This window comes from Lepisosteus platostomus, chromosome 9, assembly GCF_059453375.1.
Source record: "Lepisosteus platostomus isolate fLepPlt1 chromosome 9, fLepPlt1.hap1, whole genome shotgun sequence".
In the NCBI taxonomy this organism is placed as follows: Eukaryota; Metazoa; Chordata; class Actinopteri; order Semionotiformes; family Lepisosteidae; genus Lepisosteus; species Lepisosteus platostomus.
The window spans coordinates 31529906-31552345 of NC_142619.1; the positions used below are offsets into that span (position 1 = coordinate 31529906).

Sequence of the window (22440 nt, forward strand, 5' to 3'; positions counted from 1 at the left end):
AAGTGAAAATCTGTTTGTCTATCACTGAAGTGCAGCATCCAAATGGGTGTCGTGAGGCACGAATAGAAATATTCAGTGAGCTGTATTGTACAACAGAAGGTAGACCTCTACAGCATAGCCACCATACTGGAGCATAAGTCTGAATGTTGTGGTTTAGATGGCAGAGCGCCAGCTCTTGGGTTCACCAGCACTACTCGCGCAGCAACATGGATTTTCTTGACTTGTCTCCAATCCTAATACTGTCCAGGTCCAGCATTGCCTTTCTTCTGAGATCTGATAGATCAGGCTACGAGGTGGTGACCCTGCTGTCACCTAATATAGTGGAGGTAGGGCACAATGTTAACATTTTGGGAATAGATTTCACCAGTGATGTCAAAAATTTACAGGAGCCTGGCAAACCACAGGGGTGATTTTTGGCAAGTCAAGGAAACCCTCACTATGTCTGTTCCCCTCGAGAATGGTAGGTAGTTGGCAGTTATCATTGCCCAGCCATCACACTGTATCGGTATCGGTATCACTGTATCAGCATCCTTAATTTCTGAGCAGCTTGGGAGCCCCAGGTGGTGATTTAAAACATTATTTAGGTAGAGCCTTTCAATTAAATGATGTAATATAAACATTATAGTTATTGCTACAAAGAAAAAGGTTCATAGCAATAACATTATTAACACTTCAAAATTGAAACACTTTCATTGAAAAGATTGAGGTTTGGACCCTTGAATGTTACAACCAGTAGAAGCATGCAGTGAACTTTATGACCCAGTCACATACTTAAAACCATCACAGGTAATTTCGTCTCATTTCAAAACACTTATCTAATGAGAGGTTGAGGTTACTTACACACTGCTGTTGTGGGAAAGATCCTCTCATTTGTTTTTTTTTCTAATAAATCCACAGCTTCCTTCCTTCGTTTTTAGGAGAAAAGGTGGGTTTCTGTAATGATTTATACAGGGAATATTACGCTTAGGTTATTTAATAAAAATCAAATAGTCAAAAAAATCAAATAATGTATCACGTCTGACAAAATGAAATCTAAAAAATATGGGCAAATATCGGCTGAAATCTTTGTAATAATTGTGATGATTTTATGTGAAACGGAGGTTTCAGATTTGACGGTGCGATAATAATTAATAATAATAATAATTGCTTACACTTATATAGCGCTTTTCTGGACACTCTACTCAAAGCACTTTACAGTTAATGGGGACTCCCCTCCACCACCACCTATGTGCAGCATCCACCTGGATGATGCGACGGCAGCCATAGTGCGCCAGAACGCTCACCACACATCAGCTATCAGTGGGGAGTAGAGCAGAGTAATGAAGCCAATTTTTTTATAGATGGGGATTATTAGGAGGCCATGATTGGTAAGGGCCAATGGGAAATTTGGCCAGGACGCCGGGGTTACACCCCTACTCTTTTCAGGAAACGCCCTGGGATTTTTAATGACCACAGAGAGTCAGGACCTCGGTTTTACGTCTCATCCGAAGGTTGGCGCCTGTTTTCAGTATAGTGTCCACATCACTATACTGGGGCATTAGGACCCACATGGACCGCAGGGTGAGCGCCCCCTGCTGGCCCCACTAACACCCACTTCCAGCAGCAACCTTAGTTTTTCCCAGGAGGTCTCGCATCCAGGTACTGACCAGGCTCACACCTGCTTATCTTCAGTGGGTTGCCAGTTGTGAGTTGCAGGGCGATATGGCTGCAATGCAAGGAAAAGATATTCCCTTGTATTCCATCTTTTAGAAACTGTAAAGGTAGCACAAAACACAATTCAATGTTTTACGTAATGGTGAAGAAATGAAAGTCAAACAATGATTTGCATTACTGTGCATTGCAAACAATTATATATTTTACATGTTGCCAAATTGATCTAGGCTTTCCAGGCTTTATCTCTTTTTATTTCTGAATGCTGTTTTTCCCCCAATGCATTTTAGAGAAACATTACCAAAGTGCTGAGCTACAGAGGTATAGAGTTTATACTTTAGTCACGTCTCAGTGTCGTTTTTGTACATTTTTTATGGAAAGAAATTACTTTCCAAACTTTTTGTGTGAAAATGCAATATCAGCACATAAGAAAGCAAGGTTTAATTCAGAGTTGATGCATATGTGCACATTCAAACATGCTCTGATTTCTGTTTTAGAGACACCACTAATACTGTAGATTACAAGCTAATATCTCTAGTCCAAAGATGAAGAGCATATGAATTGGTAATCTCCAGTGTTTTCTTGCAAAAAGTCACAAGTCAATGTGTGATTGTGTTGGACTGATCAAACCCTGTGATACTAGATCTGAGGACCTTCTATGAAAAAAATTAGGAAAAATAAATCTAGACTCAAGTCTTGAAGAGGGGGAACTGTAAAACATATTTTTGGAGAATATAACTATTGCAGTAGTTGCAAAATACCATACAAGCAGATATGTGATTTAACAGTGTTTAGGGACTGGAATTTCAGAGAAGGTATTTGACCCTCTCTGTTGCGGTTTTGGACGCTTCAGCTTTGCTTTGGGCTGACCATTGGAAACCTGTCCGTTAACCTTCCTCTCCGGCCTCATGAATGACTTTGGAGTCCCTGTCTGGTAAATCAGCATTTTCAGCAGCAGCTCTGCCAAACTACACTGAACGCAGTTGCAGTTTAAAAAAAAAAAGAATACTTTCTAACGAAAACAAATGTAGTCTTCTCCCAGCCAGTGTAAGTAGCTGGTATGAAAACCGAGCCGTCTGTTGAGGGAAAAGAAAAGGGATCCTTTTCAAGCACACTTCAGCAAGATTTCCACCGCTGTGCTTTTCTGCTGTCTTTTCCGAACGTTGCCCTCGGGGCTGTGCCCGGAGGCGAGGCTCAGATCATCACCTCGTAAATCCAGCAGGCCCCTTCTCTCCCCTCTTCGGCTGGTTCATGCAGCTTCCTCTCCTGGTGACCTATGCAGAGATGGGGATTATGTGCAAAAAACGACATTTATGAAGTGGTGCTGAAGAAATTTTGATTTTGATTTTTTTTTTAAGAACAGCCAAAATAGTCAATAAAAGCTGTTACTCCTCTGAATTCACTGTAAAATTAAAGTGGTAGCACAGAGGTTTGATCGTGTATTAATATGTTAAGTACTGTATGTACTGTGTGTATTCTTGTATCTGTATAAGCATTTTCTTTATCTGGAACTTCTTTCTGCGGCAGATCTTATGAGATTTTAAATAGGCTTTGATTGAACAGGTTTATATCATTTTGATCATATTAAATTAAAGTATACTGTAAGTAACCTGATATTTTCCTGTGCTCAGTGCTATAGTCCCAGTCACTTGATCTTAGGACAAGGTGATCAAGTGGGAACACTTCACTTGTTGATGTGTTTTGTTTTGTTTATTCTCCCCCTATACTTTCTCGATTGTGCAGTTCCGGGGATGAAACTCTCCCAGAGTGCCCCTCCAGACCTCCCACTGGACCAGACAGCTTCCAGCTCTGTGACCCTTCTCTCAGGGCCCCTCCAGCAGTCTGACACCCCTCGCCCTGTCCCAGTCATCAGTGCTCAGGAGGAGCAGCAGGTATGTAATCCATCATGTTCCCTCTGCCAGTGGACAACGGGAAACTCGGTAGCTCCCTGTCTCACTCTTAAGTGGAGAGAGACTCTCTTCCATTTCTTTGTATCCTTCAGTGTGGACTACAGGGACCACAGATTAAATCCCATTGCAAGGACAGGCCCAGACCCAGTACTGTCCACAGAATTGAGTGGTACTAACTGGCACATGCGACTCCCCCACCCTTGTGCAGCTCTTCTATACCCATCACTCTTATAGTTTAACACAGTATCAAGGGCCTCTCTTAAAAATTTAAAACTCTGTACTCATTAGTATTAATATTCAGTGCTCCACTACATATATTACATTATAGCAACTTAGGTTCTTTGGTTTTGGACCCTTACACACGCTTTTTAAGACTGATTATTGTGATAACAGTAGTATTTGAATATCTTCTTATAGTATTTGAAATCTAAAACAGTCAGTAGCTAGTCTGTATTGGAGTGAATGTAAGGCTCTAGTCAGATATTGAAGCTCTCTTTACTGAAGTAAGAATGCAGAAGTACAATGTAGTAAAACAGTTGCTCCCAGAGCCCGAAATTAAAGTTATCACTCTACTGCTTGTGTTTAGGCTTTCCCCGTTCCTTGTGAGGACTCACTATCTGCTGCAGAATCAACTGTTACTTCTCAGAAGGGTAGTGTGTCATCACTGTCATGGGAAACTCAGAAGCAGCTCCAGCAAACACTGTCCAGTCTGCAGGCTAAACTTTCTGCCACTGAAGAAGAAAAATCCCAGATCAAAAAGGTAAATGGGCACCACTTTATATATATAACAAGAATACACTTTAATGGATGTTTAGGAGTCTACATTGTAGACCTATCCAACCTTGTTGTGTCGATGGGATAGATATTGGCAAAAAGATTATGGTCTTGCACACTCCAGGGTAATATGCTTTTTGTTACACTGGCAGCACTGGAGATTTGCAGAATGCAGACCCATAAATGGGTGATATTCCCCATGGTATTTCATGACATTTCAAAATTTTCTTCCTGATGAATTCCTCATTTGATGTACAGTACATTTGAAATCTGCAGTAACATTCAGGACAGTGTGCAGGGGTCATAGCTATATTTGAGACTCATATTGGGAACATTTGGAAGAGTTATAGTTTTATTTCTTTTTAAAATTTTAGTGAAGTAATTCATTGAAAAAGATCAGGAAAGATTCAGTCCATACCCTTTTGTTGCTGCTTGCAGGATCTCGAGGAGATGATGGAAAAGCATGCCAAATTAGAAGAAGAGTTTCTGAAAGACAAGGAGACAGAAGCAGAGGCTCACAAAAGCCGCTATGCAGACCTCCAAGTAAGACTGGCACCTAAAAACACATTTCAGGGTTTTCTTCTCTTTAGTTGTATAGAATAAAATATTAAGTTCGCCCAGTATTTTTATTTTTTAAAGAGCCTTGAGTGAATTAAATGCTAGAATTGTTTACATTTAATCAGACCTAACCCATGTCTTTGGACTGAGTGGCCTTACAGCTTTTCGTCTATGCACTGAATAACCCCTTTCCCGTAACACAAGACACCTACAGTAGTTTGCTGTATCTAATTAATAACAGAACAAGCCTTTGTTATGTGGAAATCAGTGTGTGGGCATACATACCTGAGGTTGGTGAGGGAATCAGCCTTATCATCTGTTAATAAGGGCTTCCCTTCACACTAGACATAGCAAAACAGATTGCTGTATGTGGGACAGAAAAAGGCTTTAACTTCATAATCCATCTTGTACTTTTACTCAAAAGTGTGGTAATTTCCATCTGTCGGTGATGATAGGTTGGTGTAAAATGCCTGTCTCAGGCTGCCAGGTGTTATACTTGTTGCCAGCATAGCTCATTTTAAAACTGTAACCATCATTGTTGCTGTTTAGAACCAATATTTAATTTTTAGGCATCTTATTTCACCTTATGTTTGTTTCTTTATGGACCAGGCTACCTGCAAGGCTTTGCTTTCTCAGACTACAGTCTTGGGGACTTTATCTCATTATTGCTTTACACCTGTTGCAGTTGTTTTCGGAACTGGCCTTTGATGTCCCAGATCACACAAAATAATCATGCCTACTTCAAAATCTTTATTAGTAAATTGGCATCTTTCTCCATTTTTGTTTGTCACTCTGCCTCATATATATTGCATATACACATCCCTGCCATGTGCAGAGGGTATATGTTTGTTTACAGTGTATATGTACACAAGAATTAATAGAGTGATCAGTTTTATAAGAGAAGAGAACTAAATCTGTAGAGCCCATTTCTTAATTATTAGTGTAATTGTGTAATACTATATAAGGGCTCTTGGGGAAAGACACCTACATATCATTGCAAGATGTAACAATGGGAAAAAATGAATATCTTTTATTGTGAGTGCTAACCACAACCTTTGTTCCTTGTAATTTTGGTCTGTTTGCTTTGTAGAGGTTAATGTGTTACAAAATGCATAGCTGACACAGTACAACACTTCCACAAGTAATTAAAAAGTGCTAAAGGCATCTTTGTACAGTATCTTCAACCTACCACAGACTCTCTGCATTCTCTCTAGCGGACTAAATGGAATTTGATTCACCACTTCAAAACGGAGCAAATGTCAGTATCTTTATTTGGAAGAGCCCTTGAAGAAATGCAACATATTCTGCTGTTTTCTTTACTTGCAATATGTTGGTCCATATTTTAATTCTGAAATGGGTAAACTTTGTAAGCTAGTGTGAAGATTTTATTTACAGCTGAATGAAATCCCAATAACAGAAAATTGCACCAGGTTTAAAATTGAGAACTACAGTATATTTGATGTAATGCAGTTCCATTTCACAGGATTATTTTTTTGTTATGTTATGGTCTGACCTGGAGATAGAGCTGGTACAAATAGTGCTTATGATTTAATGTGCTAAAAAATGCAGAGCATATGATTTCTTGAAAGATAACAGAAAAATAAGTAATGCTTAAAATAGGATTGTGCATTTGCACATTGTCTTGGTTTTTTGTTTTTGCTGTTACTGTATATGCAAACTATATGAACCTGGTACATACTGTACCTGGAAAGATGATTTCCTTGGAATTGTTTACATAGGAAGATTGTTCTCTGCATGTTTTGAGTTGCAGCATTGGAAGTCATAATAGCAAATTATGTTATAAAGATCTGGAGAAAAAGAAAGTGCATAAGAGACTAGAAAAAAGAGAAAAGATCTTTATTTTAAGGCTATGATGTTAACATTGTTGTTTCTATAAACAAAGTATATATTTGTTGTAGAGCTAGGTAACCTACCCAATACCCCATACCAAATCTTCTGTTTATGGCATTTCATGCTGTCTGTTTAAAGCTTCTTGAAGAAGAAAAAAGACATGATTACTAATACAATGCCAGATGCTGGGAAATAAATTGTATTAAGTGGTTAAATCATTAGGCATGTTACTATGCCTTCACAAATATAATGATAAATGCAAATAATATGCTGAGCACCAAAACAAATAAATCAGTATGCATGTATGTTTTTATTAAACTAAAGCATATGGATTTTAGATATTGATTAAACACAGATATAAATTTGGGTTTTATTTGGCTGAATTGATCATTCACGACTGGCAGTGATTGTTGCTTGAGCACTAAATCACCACATCAATGAGAGTGGACTTAGCACAAGTGATGAGGTAATTTTACTTGTCCAGGTGGTATGGGCACATTTCATAATAGAAAATCAAGATAGAAAAACACATACAAGAACCAATACGCTCACCTTATCAGGAGAACAGCTCCTTCCTGCCATCAGTATGTTGGAAGCTGGACTAGGTTGGTGCACTGTAGCTCATGGTCTGGAGGTTATACAGACAGCAGTTTCTAAATTGGCAAGACATTGCAAGCAACTTATAGACCACATACAGTATGATATAAAAATGTTAGGCCACGGTGCGGGAGAGCTCGATTGAAGCAGGATTTCAAAATGATGGTGTGGGCAGGAGTGTCTTGTCGCTGCAGAGCTCCACTTGTGGTGAGTGAGAGAACCCTGATAGGACAGAGCGATGTTGATCACGTCCAGCGACATCTCTCCTTCCTGAGGCCTCATCCTGATGTGACGTTCAAGCAGGACAGTGCATGTCCTCACACTGCATGTGTAATGATGGTTTTCATGTGAAGAAGGGAATGTTACTGCTATGCTGTGGACGCCCTATTTGTCAGACTTCGGCTCTAGTGAAAATTTATGGGATGATCTGGGCCAACTCGGGACACTGAGGGCTCAGTGACCAGTGAACAGGTAAAAACTTGCCTAGGTTGTACTGGAGGAAAGGAACAGAAAAGAACACAAAAAACCTATGTCAGACATGTACAATTTTCTGTACTGTATATTTCTTCCAACTGTGGCCACACAGATTACTAGTCTGTGGCTTTCACAGTAGAACTCCTGTTGATCAACCCTGTTGATGACATATACTTGGTTTTTCAGACTATCTGCAGTCTGCTTAACTTTTTGTAATTGAAGCCCAGATGGTCTTTGCAGTCAAATGTAAAACTGAAATCCCACATATCCTGTCTAGACTGAGAAAAAGAGAGTAGTATAGGCACATTTCGTGTCATTGTGCCACATTGACACTTGCTGAGGACTAGTGTGGTAAAGCCCAGTGTAAAATGTCTTTGGCTAAACTCCTCTGGTCTTTCACCGTTTACATTCCCTGATCAGGTATGTCATTTGAAAAGGAAGGTTTCTGCAGTGTAATCAGATTGATGTACATTCACTAATATTCAGGCTTTCTGACTCACATATGCTTAAAAGCAGTGGAGGAGACATTTAAATTGAGTTAACCACATTACACAAAAATAAGAATAAGACACATTTGGCAATAGTATAATCCTTACAAATCACCGGAAAACTTACCAAAAGGTTAAGAGAGGGTTTGAGAAAAATCTTAAAACAGATTTCTAAAATTCAGTACATCCACATTTCAAATTCCTTATTGTACTTTAGCAGAATGAAAAGTAAATGCAGGTTAGTTTAGTTAGAAATAGGATACATTTACAAAAAAGCACTAACTTTCCCACACTGATTGATTCTTCTGAAAAAGAACTCTCAATATCCTATCCTGTGTAAATTTTTTAAATCTGAGTTTGCTAATGCACTGTGGCTAAAATAGCCTGTTTGCAGCATCATATAAGGTAGAGGTACCAATGACATTGAAAGACACAAAGGAACAAATCTTAAAAGTAAAAAAGGGTAAAATGTTTTGAAGAAGACGTCATTGCATATTTTTCTATTTTTAGCATGGAATTAACTTATACTCGCTACTTTGTGGCTTAGATACTGACAGATTCCTATTCAAACCTTTTATGGGAGAATCATAAAATATTTTTGTCTACGTTTTACTTTCAAACAGTGTATTGGTTTGCACCAAAACTACAAATGGACCCCTTTCTTAAAAAGTCACAATATTATTGATGGATTTTAAAATTAGTATAATGGTTTACCAATTCCAATGGCAAATCTGAAGCTCTGTTAGAGGTAGTTCACTTGGATCTGAAGTCAATTTTAATTAACACAAAGAGATGTGTACAGTTAGTGTTACAGGCTTTATCAGGTCCTTTGGATTTTATATCATAATTAACTAAATCTGCTCATAACCTTTCTGCTGTGGGAGACATTCCTGGGACAGCAGTCTAATTAATTAAAGATTTGTAACTGTTATACTACTCTAGTAATTTAATGTGGAGAAGTGTTGATGTCTGTAGAAAGAAGTACATTTTGTGTCCCTCATTTTACAGCCATCAGTTTGGAATAACAAATTGCAAATCAGCACTCCATCCTTTGTATAAGCTCTGGAAAAATAAATGCTTATGTGTCATCTGAGGTATATTCTTTGACAAGAAATGCACTTCTGTTTGCACTGACTCCTAAATGTCGGACAGCACGTTTTATGACAGTCCAAACCCTGACCCTGCTCTCAGTGATAACATGCAGTCTCTGGTGCCTACTGCACACAGTGTCAAGGTTTGACAAGCTGAGCTCTAAGCCAGGGTTTTCTGATTAGAATCCACTTTGCGTCATACCAGTCGTGCTCTGTGAATAATGCACTGCTTCCACGAGCTTGCAATAAGTTAACGTAACAGCCTACAGGTTGTATAATACCTGCTGAGATCTTCAGACCACCCATACTCGATGAGTCACATGGGCTCTGCAACAGTTTCCTTTCTAAATCCAAGAATGGAGATGCAGACTGCCTCTGCATCATTTATTTTCAAGAATGAATCATGAATCTGTAAACTTGGGGCACTCATCACCTGACTGGTCCACAGCATGAATTTTCCACCTGATGTAGAGTGTCCAGTTTGGTGTTTCTTATGTCTTGGCTTGTGGCTGTGGGCTGTGCGATTGTGTACCGGGGAGAAAAAGAAAAGAAAGTGTGGTCTGAGCCATTCAAGGCACTTGAGCCATTTGTCTATTAATGCCTAATCTCACTCTGCCTTAGCAGCGCTCAGCGAATTGGGGAAGGGCGATCACGGTCAGCTATTGAAATGACCCAGGTTTGAACCCATTGTCATACAGTGACCTTCTGCTGGCCGAGTGCCTTTACCAATTCAGCCGATTCAGGGTCCCCTGCAGCATGATTTTTAAGGTGAACCATTTATCACTGACACTCGTCATTTCATTTCATTATTTGCCATTTCAAATACCAGTCCTGTCAAGTTGCCAGTCAAGGGTAGTTTCCCTCAGGCTAGGCAGTGGATCTGCCTCTCATTGCGCCAACCTCTGAACATCTGGTGACAAGAAGGTTACTACTGACGGTGATGAGGACTCAGATTTCACTCTCTTTTTTTGGCACAACACTGAATTTCAGTACCTGGTGGGTGTTAATGCAAGGGTCACATCAACAGACCTTCAAGAGTTTTTACCCTGTCTTGCTCATGCCTCTGGTCTATTCTTCAGCACATTGTCTTCTTAAATCATCATATATATCAAGGCAGTCATCTCAGTAGTACAGACATTTGCCTGCTTTTAATGCCTTTTTATTTTTATAGATTGACACTTTCACTTTTAAAGATATACCAACCCGAAGGCTCACTTGTTATTTTGCTAGTAATGCAAAATTGTGGTGTTGGAATCCTCAAACCCAATGGGTTGAAGACAACAGCTCTTCAGTCCAATGCTTTATGGTTCTCTTCCTATGCAACTTAGAGCAACAAAATGCAATAGTTCAAATTTTCATGTTATTATGTTGTTTTGCAGTCCACATATAAAGAGTTGAGTCAATTGGTGATGCTGTGGGGTATTATTATGTATTAGTTAAACACTCTGGGAATATTCTTTTCCCACCCACTGTTATCTCAGTAGGTTCACTGTGGCTGACTTCGTGGGGAGTGCTGTGTTTTTCCAAGGCTATGAAGACAGTCATGCACTTCACAATTACCTTGAAAGGCATTTCTTTGAAATACAATAAACTCACATTTGTGTGGAGAGCTTAAATGTGGCTGAGTTTTCCCATTCAGCCTGACCACATCAAGAATGCACTTTTTCATTTTCATCCCAACAGGTAATTTTTACAAGTCATTCACTGCCATGGAATTTACTTTGGCATTTTTTAATACACCTCCTCTGCATAAGCAGAACTGTCTACAGTCTGCCGTTATATACGTTTGTGCTATTTATGCTTTTCACATTTGTCAAGAAACACGTATTTTTGTTCTTCTTTAATTTAATTGAAATACACTCTTCATTTGAAATACATTATTAACAGGTGCTGTATACATTATTACTGTTGCTGCAAGATCTTTACAATTGTGTATTTTTAATGAGGCTCTGTTCAGCATCTGAAATATTTTATTTAAAACAAAAATTCAGTGACTGAAACCTATATTATTTGCCACCAAAGTCACACTCCAATTCCAGGCAGATTTGTACGGATGAACACAGCATGCATCCTGATAGACTGTATCCTTTTCCGGTCCTTGTGTGCTTCTCAATTGGCAAGGGAACCATACTGTGTATGTATGACTGATCTACTCAGCTACTCAATGACCGACTTACTACTGAGTGCATACTTCAATTAAACTGAGGAACCAAAAAGCTAAAAGATATGCTGAAAGAAAACAGTTTTTATAATTGCCAAGTTTACTGATTTTTTTAAAACTTCAACGCTTATTTTGGCCAATTTTGATTTATATATATTAAGGGGACACACAAGGTCTTCAAAGGCACAAACCAGAAATTATGTGGGATTTAAAAAAAAAAGAAAATCACAGAGAAATATGCACAGTATGAGAAATACAACCTTTGCTATGAAGTTGAGGACTGGTAGAAACCACAATGGTGGCACCTCTGGAAATCTATCATTACCTGGTGCTTTTGTTTTACCAGAGTAGGGTTTTAAATGTGCTGGTAATGGTTAGCTCTATAGCTGATTTCACTGCTTTCTGTTCCTGTGCATTGGACAGTGCCACTGGTTCTGAACACAGCCAGACTAACAGGATTTCTGAGAGACTGTGAAGTCCAAGCTGGCATGCACAAATCTCCCGGTCTTCCAGTGTAAATAGCATGTGTCATACCCCTTGTGTTCAGTTTATAATCTCCCACTGAGCAGTAAGAACCTCCACCATGTGGGAGGAATTTTACCAAGCAATGAGTCAGAACTTTTTTGTACCTTTGCCTCATCATGTTTCAGGCATCTTTTTCTCATTTTTAACATTAAAACTGGCAGTATTCTTTCAGTTCTGTACTTCTTCGTTACCTAAAAATGGGGTGAGAAAATAGACCAGAATTTGACTGCAGGCTGTGTGTAGTTGACTGTCAAAAGTATGAGTCACTTTCCTTCTTTGAGATTGAAAAGGAAGCAAAAAATTGAACAATCTGCAGTATTAAAATTATTATTGCTCCATTAGTGGTGAATCTGTTTTGATTAAGATTAAGATCACTCTCTTAGCCATATGCAATTTCTTGCATTAGGTATTTGTCTTTTTGCACACCCCAGCTTGCTCTCCATGAGACACACAGGCACACAGACGGGGAGAGAGAAGCTTTGGGTCAGAGCGCAGGGTCAGCCATTTATACAGCACTACTGGAGCAGCTGGGGTTAAGGGCCTTGCTCAGGGGCCCAACGGAGTAGGATTCCTCTGCTGACTGGAGGATTTGAACCAACAACCTTCCTGCCACTGGCGCAGATCCTTAGGCACAGTGCTTGTAGCAAGTAATAGAAGTTAATATATTTAAGTCACATTATATTATTGATGCTTAGAGTACATGACTTGAGATCAATGTTGAGAAAAGGTAGCTGTGATGATTTAGCATTATTAGTGAAGGTGATTATTTAATTCTGACAACAGCTGGCTAAACTGAGAATGTGAAGTCTGCTACCCTGGCAGGTGCAGTACGATTGCTTGCCTTACCTCCAGCAGTCTGGGGTTTAGATTTGTCTCGAAATTTTAAAGTCAAGCACTATTCATAGAAAAGCCGTCAGATGTTTGCAATCATATGCACGTTTAATATTGAGATCAGTTCAGCTATTAAAAATCACTATTTTTAATTTGCTTGCCAGCCTTGTATTGTATAAAGAGGTTAGAAAATGGGTGAGTGAGTGGGTGGATTTTTAAGCTTAAGTAATGAAAATCAGTCCATTTACAGTATGTTTATCATACGTGTTATTTCTTTGTTTTCTCATTTGTACCTTGTAACTTGTGCCCTGCGTCTCTTTTGCATCTTGTAATCTGATTATCCAGGGATGTTTGCTTAGTTGCGGCTATAAGAGATGCATTCTTTATAATAATAATAATAATAATAATAATAATAATAATAATCATGATAATTGCTTACACTTATATAGCGCTTTTCTGGACACTCCACTCAAAGTGCTTTACAGGTAATGGGGACTCCCCTCCACCACCACCACCAATGTGCAGCCCCACCTGGATGATGCGACAGCAGCCATAGTGCGCCAGAACACTCACCACACATCAGCTATCAGTGGGGAGGAGAGCAGCGTAATGAAGCCAATTCATAGATGGGGATTATTAGGAGGCCATGATTGGTAAGGGCCAATGGGAAATTTGGCCAGGACACCAGGGTTACACCCCTACTCATTTCGAGAAACGCCCTGGGATTTTTAATGACCACAGAGAGTCAGGACCTCGGTTTTACGTCTCATTCAAAGGACGGCGCCTGTTTACAGTATAGTGTCCCCGTCACTATACTGGGGCATTAGGACCTACCTGGACCGCAGGGTGAGCGCCCCCTGCTGGCTCCACTAACACCTCTTCCAGCAGCAACCTTAGTTGCTTAGTTGCAACATAAAAACAATCTTTGAATGGTGCTGTTAAAAAATGAATTGCTTACTGCTGATTTGATTTTTTCCCAAGGCATGTATCATATTTAAGACAAGTGCCAAGAAAACAACACAAAAAACATTTTGTATTTCATAGCCACATGTCAAACACTGTTGATAACTACTAATGTAATGAGTTTGAGGGTTTGTATAACATTACAGGAGGCATATATCAAAAATGTTCTGGCACACTGTGTTATAAATGCAAAATGTCAAGCACACAGAACCAGTACCGTGCCATAAAATTGAAACATTTGAATATAAAATTAGCTAAATCTGAAAACATGTCAATTAATTGTGTCTTCTTGTATTGCTCAATGTAAGTGCTCACTGAAAAAATGCCGCAAGCATCCCTATGCATTCTGGCAGCTGTATTTCACACAATCATTTAATGACCTGTTTACAAGAGGAAATCACAAGTATGTATGCTTAAGAGCCCTGTGTGGTCTACCTACAGCATGAGGTCATGAAAAGAAAATAAAACCAGCTAACTGGGGGCGAAGTTATTCATCAGCTGCCTCCGCAACCCATCGTCTGGTAAAAGCAAGAGAGGGTAACACTTCAGTACCAGACTTGACTGAGGAGCTCCCTTGTTTGTCCTGCCTTTTTTAAAAAAAGAACAAAAGGAAAAATAATAGCTGTAAAAAATAGCAGTGTTTCTGTGTAACCTCAATTTCTGCTGCTTATGGAACCTCTTGGCTGTCTTTAGGGTGGAAACAAGAGGTCACAGTAAAGTCTCCCATGTGTATTTTTTTTATTGCCTGAATCCAACTCAGAACTAGTAATTTCAGTCTGTCTGGTTTGGGCTGTTTGCCCGTAATCTTGTACTGCGAAGTGCAAAGAGGTCAAAACAGAATTTACTATTGGTTCCTTTTATATATAATTTTCCAAAAGAAAAAAAAAATATTTATTTAAACTGTTCTAGCATGAGAAAACGTTACCTCTGTATCCCTTGTGTACAGAGCAATAATACACACATCACAAACACTACTGATGGTATATGACAGCAAGATGTTATAAAAACACTGTCCCAGATAGAGTTCTACTGTAGTGTGTTATGCTGTAGTTGTCATAGGGATAGTGTTGTTTACTCAATGTAACAATTTTTTCACTAATGATAGAAGTTTTTTTTACAATTGAAACACATTATTAAGCATTTTTCATGTGCTCATTCCTTCATTCAGCTAGTCATAGACAAAATATGTCTTTCTTTCACATCAGAATTAATCTTTTCTTATTCCTCCTGTCAATTAACGGCCTAAAGAGCTGATTTTACTGTGCATTCAATTAAATTCCAAAAATCAAAGCCTTCTTGAGTGTTCCAATTTTGAATAATATATTTCTAAAACAAGACAGATATACTGCACATTAGTACATTAATATATTATGGCATATTAAAGTCATTACATTTTTCCTTTCAATTTGCCAGTATGAGAGGTATCTTTTAGAGGTTAGAAAATCCCAATTCTCCAGGTAATAATGTTACTTAACACAAACATATTACTTTTTGTCTTATACAGAACGTGATTGGTATAAGAGACCACAACACATCCCTTCTGTTGAAAAGACCAGAACTGCTTTTCTCTTCATGACAATGGATAAATGTTACTTCAACAATATCATACTTTAATGCCTAGTGTCTAATTGGTGACAAAGCTGAGAAATGACCTAACTCGTTATAAAGGGTTGGAGATTTGAACTCTTATAGTTCTCTTACTTATGGTAGTGGTACACCCTTCTAGATGGACCTGTGTAATGGGAGTCCTCTAGGAAAAGTAATGGTGATGGTGACAGTGGTCATATGTTCTTTAGGCATTTGTTTAAATTGAGGTCTTGGCTACTTGGTCATTAAAATTAATATCAGAAATGGGTGTTCACCTCAGTGTCCTTGATAAATTCTACCCTAGGTTTGCATAATATAGGGTACATAAAGTTTTCACTTAATTCAGCTGGTGAAGCGAATTCACATTTCTCTATCAGATCTATGGTGTAGTAGGCTGCTGCAGTAGATGCAATGGATGCCCTCCATTATAAATATAAGGGATTATTATAATTATTATTTTAATTGAAATCTTAAGGTAGAAAACATTTAAAAAACCATTCATATGATTAATTAAAATTAACTAACTGGCAGTTATTTAGTCAGTTTGTGTTAATATTTATAACAAAACTCTTTACTGAAAAGTTCAGTTGTTTTTGTGTAAAATTAAAAAAAAACATCTTAACACATTCAGGCATTACTAGTTATGTTACCATCATTGATGTCAGGGCTCAGGCACAAACATGATCATGTAAAATTATTTTTTTTACACCAGAAACGTCTGTTGTCGAGGAGCTGGATATGGTATCATCACAAGTCCCCTCTTGGATATTGGTCATTTCTGCATTGTGAAAAGTTGTGTAACCTTCTAATTACACAGTGGGAGTCATAAAAATTCTGACTACAATAAATTACACATACCAAGAAAATATTGCTATGTAACACAATTTTCTATGCAAACTCTGAGGACACACATGAATAATATCATTAGCAGCTCCAGTCAGAGATGGAGAACCGTACACTTTGCATCTGTTTATAGTAAAATTAAGGAACCTTTAATCTAAAGTCAATGGTTTTACTTTTCTTTTTCATGCACAAATGTCATTCAGAATTCACAGACTGAGCTTGTCATGACAAAGTCAGATATAATCAATGTCACTGTTAATTATGCATTCTTTTACACTCCATAAATCATTTTTATATTTTGCTTGTTAAGATTCTGACTATACATTCATAAAAATACTGTACTCTATTTTGGAAGAAATGTTTTCTAAATCTACTGCTTGTGTTGTTCTGTGATGCATACAGTAAGTACAATCTCACATTTTCTCTTAAAAAGCTATTTGACCAAAAACATTGCTGAGAAATGTCTGTAGTCCTGAAATTTGTTACTATCAGTTATTTGTACACCCAAACTAAACCTAACTTTCCAGAAATGTCACTTGTAAGGGAAATAAACTATAGCCTCAATACACTGCCCTCTTATGGTGAAATACACTAGATGAAAAATTAGAAACCAACTCTCTCATCTAGATTTGCATTTTCACCACCTTTAACATGATAGGGTTTTCGCCATATGCCCGTTCATGTGGGTAATATGTGCAAACTATGTTTCATTTGTACTGAAGTAAATAACTACTTCAGCTCTCATAAAGGGAGCACACAGGTGGTCCATTGTGACAGGCAGACTAATTGCAGAAAAGCAGAAAGCAGACTGAACAATCCTTCATGGTTTTCCTGATCTCATCTGCCCCATTCAGTATTGTAAGCAACATCGGGAAAACATTCTCTGTGGTTTGCATCAGTGTCTCAGACTTTCACAGACGTTCATCCTAAATACCACAAGAATCACAAAGCTTATATAGCATGTCCTACTGTTACTGTTACTGACTTGACCAGACTACTTACATGATCATATGTCAGAAATAATAATATTATATATTCCAGTGTTTTCTTTGTACTGCATGGAGTCTGTGTTTTTAAATGGGTGTGAAAGTGTGCAAAAACACGCATAATTTCATGCATATTTCTAAACTCCTTAAAATCCCATACTCTTTCTTTGCAAGGCCAATTCAAATTTCAGCAATGGAAAATGATGGTTTGGGCAATATTCACACTCTAAGCCCAAGAAAACTAATTGGCAGTGAATACATTTTAAAGTACTATAAGTGTATATTGTTATAATGGTCAGCCCTGTACCCTTTTGATCTTCTCTTAAGTGTCATGTTTACGGGATGGGTATCTGTCCAACAATAGAATATTATTTATATAATCAAAGACAGAAGGGTTGAATGGCAATGGGAAAAAAAAAATGTTTTGAGAGATAAGCCTCAGATGTTGTAAGTTCTGAAGGATAACCCACTCTATAATAATCCCACACACACAAAACTGAAACACGGATGTGGCTCAGGAATGAGTAAAAAGAATAAAGGAACACCACAAAAAACAGTGATATCGGGAAAACAGTTGCACACATATTACAAACTACACAAATCAAAACAGTCTCAAGAAAAGTCCCATGCAGAAAAATGGTGCCAAATCTTCCAAGTTAAAACAAAAATGCAGGGACAGCGCCAGCCAGTGTATGACAAACATAAAAGTAACACTGACGGCGTGCATAAGTCCAGCATCCAGGGAGAAAAGAAAAGAAAAAAGGAAAGGTCTCAACAAGTTCTAAGTGTTGCAGTGAGGAGAGTCACCTCAAAGCTACCCAGACTTCCAAAAAATAATTCAAAATGTGAGGGTCTTGAAAACAGTAGTTTTTGAAAGATCGGTCCTTTTGCAGACTCCTACCTGTAAACTGGAAAGTAAATACCATTAAATACTGGAAGCATGAAATCAGAAATTACAAGGAAATAAATGCTATAAAGTCACAGAAAAAAAATGTGTCCCTTCCTGTTTTATTAAATTTTCATGTTTTGAAGTAATTCTTGTCAGGGTGATTCACAAAATTTCTCCTTAATGGAAGTAACACCCCCCACCCCATAACATGTAGAGAGCAGCAATTTAAAGGGATGTTTTCCTGGCTTTTTTGAAAGGGCAGTAAAAAAACAAAAAGCTGAAGTCTTAAAATGGTACTGTTTCTCTAAACAAAACGTACTTTATAGACACGTCCTGTCCAGGAAAAGTGGTGCCTCCGCAAAATTATGTCACAGGTGTTACATAGTCTCCCCCCAATTAATGCTCAAAATAGGAATTTAAAGGGAAATTTTCCCAGCTTTCTTAAAGGGGTGGTAACACAATAGCTGAAGTATGATAATGGTATGGTTTCTTGAAAAAAAAAAACATATGTTTTAGACACCTTCTGGCCAGGAAAAATGGTGCATAGGAACCACCTCAAATAATGTAACAGGTGTTACATTATGATTTTAACAGTTTAGCTAAAGCACGAAAGCAATGACAGTAAGTATGATTATATGTGATATGGGAGCATGACTGGTGCAATTAATTGAATGAATATAGTTATTCACTTTTTGAATTTAAGTTTAAGTTTTATTCATTCAGTTGTCTTTAGAAAGTAAAGGTGCTTATGTGAATATATTGGTTTCGAATTTCATTACTAAGTTGTGACAATTTATAATAATGTGTCTCAGTCTACACTCTATTGTAGCCTGTGTTCTGCATGAAGTATTTTAGTTTGTCAAGCCTTGTATCTATAAAATGAAGGCATGTAACTTAACTTGAAGTGTGGTACACAGAAATGTCACTGTGTTGTCAGTGCCTGTCAAAGGTCTATGTTGCTTTAACTCAAACCTTTAAAAGATGTTTTTTTCCTACATTTTTTTTCTCCAAAGCTTAAATACACACACTTAATTTCAAACCGCCTGTTCATCATTTAGTGACAGGGGCGTCACTTGCAGCACCCTTGGTGGGCCAGGTGTGCAGTTAGGCTGCAAAGTTTTGCCAAGGCCTGCTGGCACTAAGAGTCAGGCCATGGAAAGTTCTGGAATGTGTCTGCGCTGGCGTGGACCTCATCAGTCTCGGTGTTGGTTTTGCCTCCAACTGTTTCTTTACAGTTACACTGAACACTCTGCTGCTGAGGCCAAGATTAGTTTGCTGCTTACAGTTGGCAGCGTGCATTGTCGGCCACACACATACACACCCACACACCCACATGTACACATCCACCCGCAAACAAAGATACACACATTCATCGGCACAAATATGCTGCACACCTAAAGTCAGACAAACAGAGAGAAAGATGAGGATAGGTAAAGCAGTTATAAGACTGGTCAAGGTAAAAAAGATATTTAAAGGCACAGAAAGTGGAAGGTGGTTAAGGTAACCAAGTTAATACATTTTTCCTCTTGTTGAATACATTCAAAAAGGAGCTTTTATTGCTATTTTGTGATTTCCTTCTTTCTGTTTTTTAGTGCTTCATTCAAAAATAAAAATGAACAAGCACAAGAACAGGCCCTTGATTGTGAAATCTACTGTATTGCTCAGGATAAAACAGTGTCTAGCCCATCCGTAAAAATTAATAGCCAAAATGCTACCTGTAATGATTAAGTTATTAACATGGTTCTTAAAGACCTACGTTGGCTAGTTTAAAGGCAGATAGGCCTGTCAAAAAAATCACAATTGACAGGCCCACACAGATGCAGATGTGTTCATAGTCAGAGATTCCCTTTTGTGTTTCTCTAAAATGTTACAAAATTGTGTGATAAATCCTGGACCCAACAATGTTTAGACTGAGTGTTGAACATGAGGCTCTGACCTATAAAATAATATTTTTAATGGTTTCCAAACTATTTTGTATTTGTTGTTTTCTTTTAATTGCTTTTTTAAATCTTGATGTTGGGAAGAGCCACAAGAAAAACATGACACACCTATAAGTAAATATAATAAAGTGCTGGAGTTAGTTATTCTACAGGAATGTTTTCTATGGATGTGGTTTGTGGTTCTGTCTCGAACATCTTTGGACAGATGAGTTGAAAAAAAACATTTGCCTTGTGTTAGTTCATCAGCAGTGCAGATAACATAATTCACTTATTTTTACATATATGATTTCATTCATGACAGATGTTTGTGTAAATAAATACATATCATGTCTGTTCAAGAGGTGCAGTAGTTTTGATACCAAAAAGGTAAAAAACTGCTATCTTTATTAAGACTTGAGGATATTGCTGTCACTAGAATAAATCACCTAAAAGCATCATTTCACTTTATACAGCCCCAGACCTTCTGTGGTAGGTTAAAAGGTAAAGAAAGTCCAGTTATTAGAGCAATAAAAGCAATATGTCACGAAAGTTGGCCAAATTTCTACTTCTGCCTATTTTTCTTCCATCACAACTTTTATTAACATACTGTCACTTTTGAAAAGCTGTACCTTCCCTACCAAGAGCTTCTATTTTTTATATATTCCACTTGCTTGATTACAGTGTGCCGGTATAAAATGTGCATTGAATTTAAAATTTAAACTTTTAAAGTATTTATCCTTGTTTAAAAAGACAATTTTATATAACGCGTATTCCATTTTGCCCACTTTTTGAATCTATTTAGATCTATTTAAGTCCCAATCACCAACTTTAACATCTATGGAACCACAAAATTAACCAGAATGCATGGGCATTTATATAAATTTTGTTGAATGGATTATGTTTTAAAACTTCAAATCTGTTTCACCAGCACAAAAAACACATATAGAGCAAAGGAATACTGTAGTGTCCTATAATGTGCACCTAAGCCCTTACATTATTTCAGTACCTTTGGTACCTTTGACTTACCTGTTGAGGTAATTCAGTTTCAATTGAGTAGCTGCTGGTTTTCATAGATGTAATCTGTTTCTAATGTAGAATCACATCTTTGCCAGACCCTGCAGGAGTTTTTCCTGAATCTTCTCTAAATTTTCAGCATCCTGTTTTTGTTACATCCAAAGGGCTCCATGAGAAATTCGAGTATGTGAAAGGAAGTCAAGCTGTAGGAGACGTAATGGTGTAACAGTCACAGCCTGTCAATGCCAGCATTAAATGGGGGGCGCCATCTCATTTTACAGGAGATAGTTCATGTTAGAATTATAAGCAAATAAAAATAAGACTGTGCAGATGCAGTCTGAGGAGAGTGGAGGGCAATTCTGTTTGCAGACCTACCTGTTGGGTAGACTCAGGGCATCAATCAGTACCAGTACGTGATGTGTTTCGACCACAAAAGAAATTGTATTACCCTGAAAAAAAAACAGCTTGGCTGAATTAACGATGTGTTTGAGAGAAGTTTCTTTCTGTTATTAGATACAGTACTAGATGTGTAAATGTGGTTATTTGTCTATTACAAATATACTAAGAGCCCTGTTTGAAAAACTAAAGTACTGTAGTAGACTGGGAGAGTTTGTTCAAAATCAGTAACAAAACTCTTTTAACAGTCACTCAGGACCTACTGACTGGAAAACAGCTAATGTAATGTGACAAAACTGTGACACAGCTTACCCACGTAATTATAGACCAATACGTCTATTGTTTATTGTGTGTAAAACAATGGAAATTATTACATTTAAAGAAGAAGACCATCTGTTTGTTGGTATGATACAAGAAATTCAGCATGTACATGTAACACTTTTGTGTCATTTATTTCACCCTTGGTGAAGCCTTTGGTGGTAAATGCAGAGGGAATGATTTCTGATGGGGGGGGGGGGGGAGTTGTGGGGCAGTTTTGTTTTACGTTGGCTGTATCATGTTTGGAAAAGCTAAGACAAAATCCTAAAAGGCCTTTGAAAATGTTAGTCTAACGGACTTCAGAAAACTCAACACTAAAACATGATCCAGAGGACTCAAGTTGAAGTGTACTAACCGAGTACCTTTAGGAGCTCAGGAGGCATCTTTTTACACATGCGTGGGAGTCTAAAACAAGCTACCCATTTCGAATTACTGGGGTAAATGTGGCTTATTTCAGTCTAACGTTGTAATGATAGGGAAGCTAGTACAGATCTGCAGGTCTTTTGCTGCTGTGTTTGACTTGATCAGTGGATTATTGGTACGTGCTGCTAGAACTATTAGTAAAGATCACTTGGGTTGCCAACCCAGGCAACAGCAGGACTGAGTGGTAGACCT

The 22440-nt window shown here is 38.0% G+C and overlaps 1 protein-coding gene across 5 annotated transcripts in view; it reads left to right on the forward strand.

Moving 5' to 3' along the window:
* Nucleotides 1-22440, forward strand: part of LOC148654785 (coiled-coil domain-containing protein 91-like) — a 163610-nt gene that overhangs the window by 51496 nt on the left and 89674 nt on the right. For all 5 annotated transcript variants that reach the window (XR_015941144.1, XM_088644722.1, XM_088644723.1 and 2 more), the window contains 3 exons: nucleotides 3394-3542; nucleotides 4147-4320; nucleotides 4773-4877. Coding sequence is in view for 4 of the 5 variants with exons in the window: in XM_088644722.1 (XP_088500848.1) it covers nucleotides 3394-3542; nucleotides 4147-4320; nucleotides 4773-4877 (428 nt within the window). In the remaining variant the exon portion in view is untranslated. The remainder of the gene's footprint in view (nucleotides 1-3393; nucleotides 3543-4146; nucleotides 4321-4772; nucleotides 4878-22440) is intronic.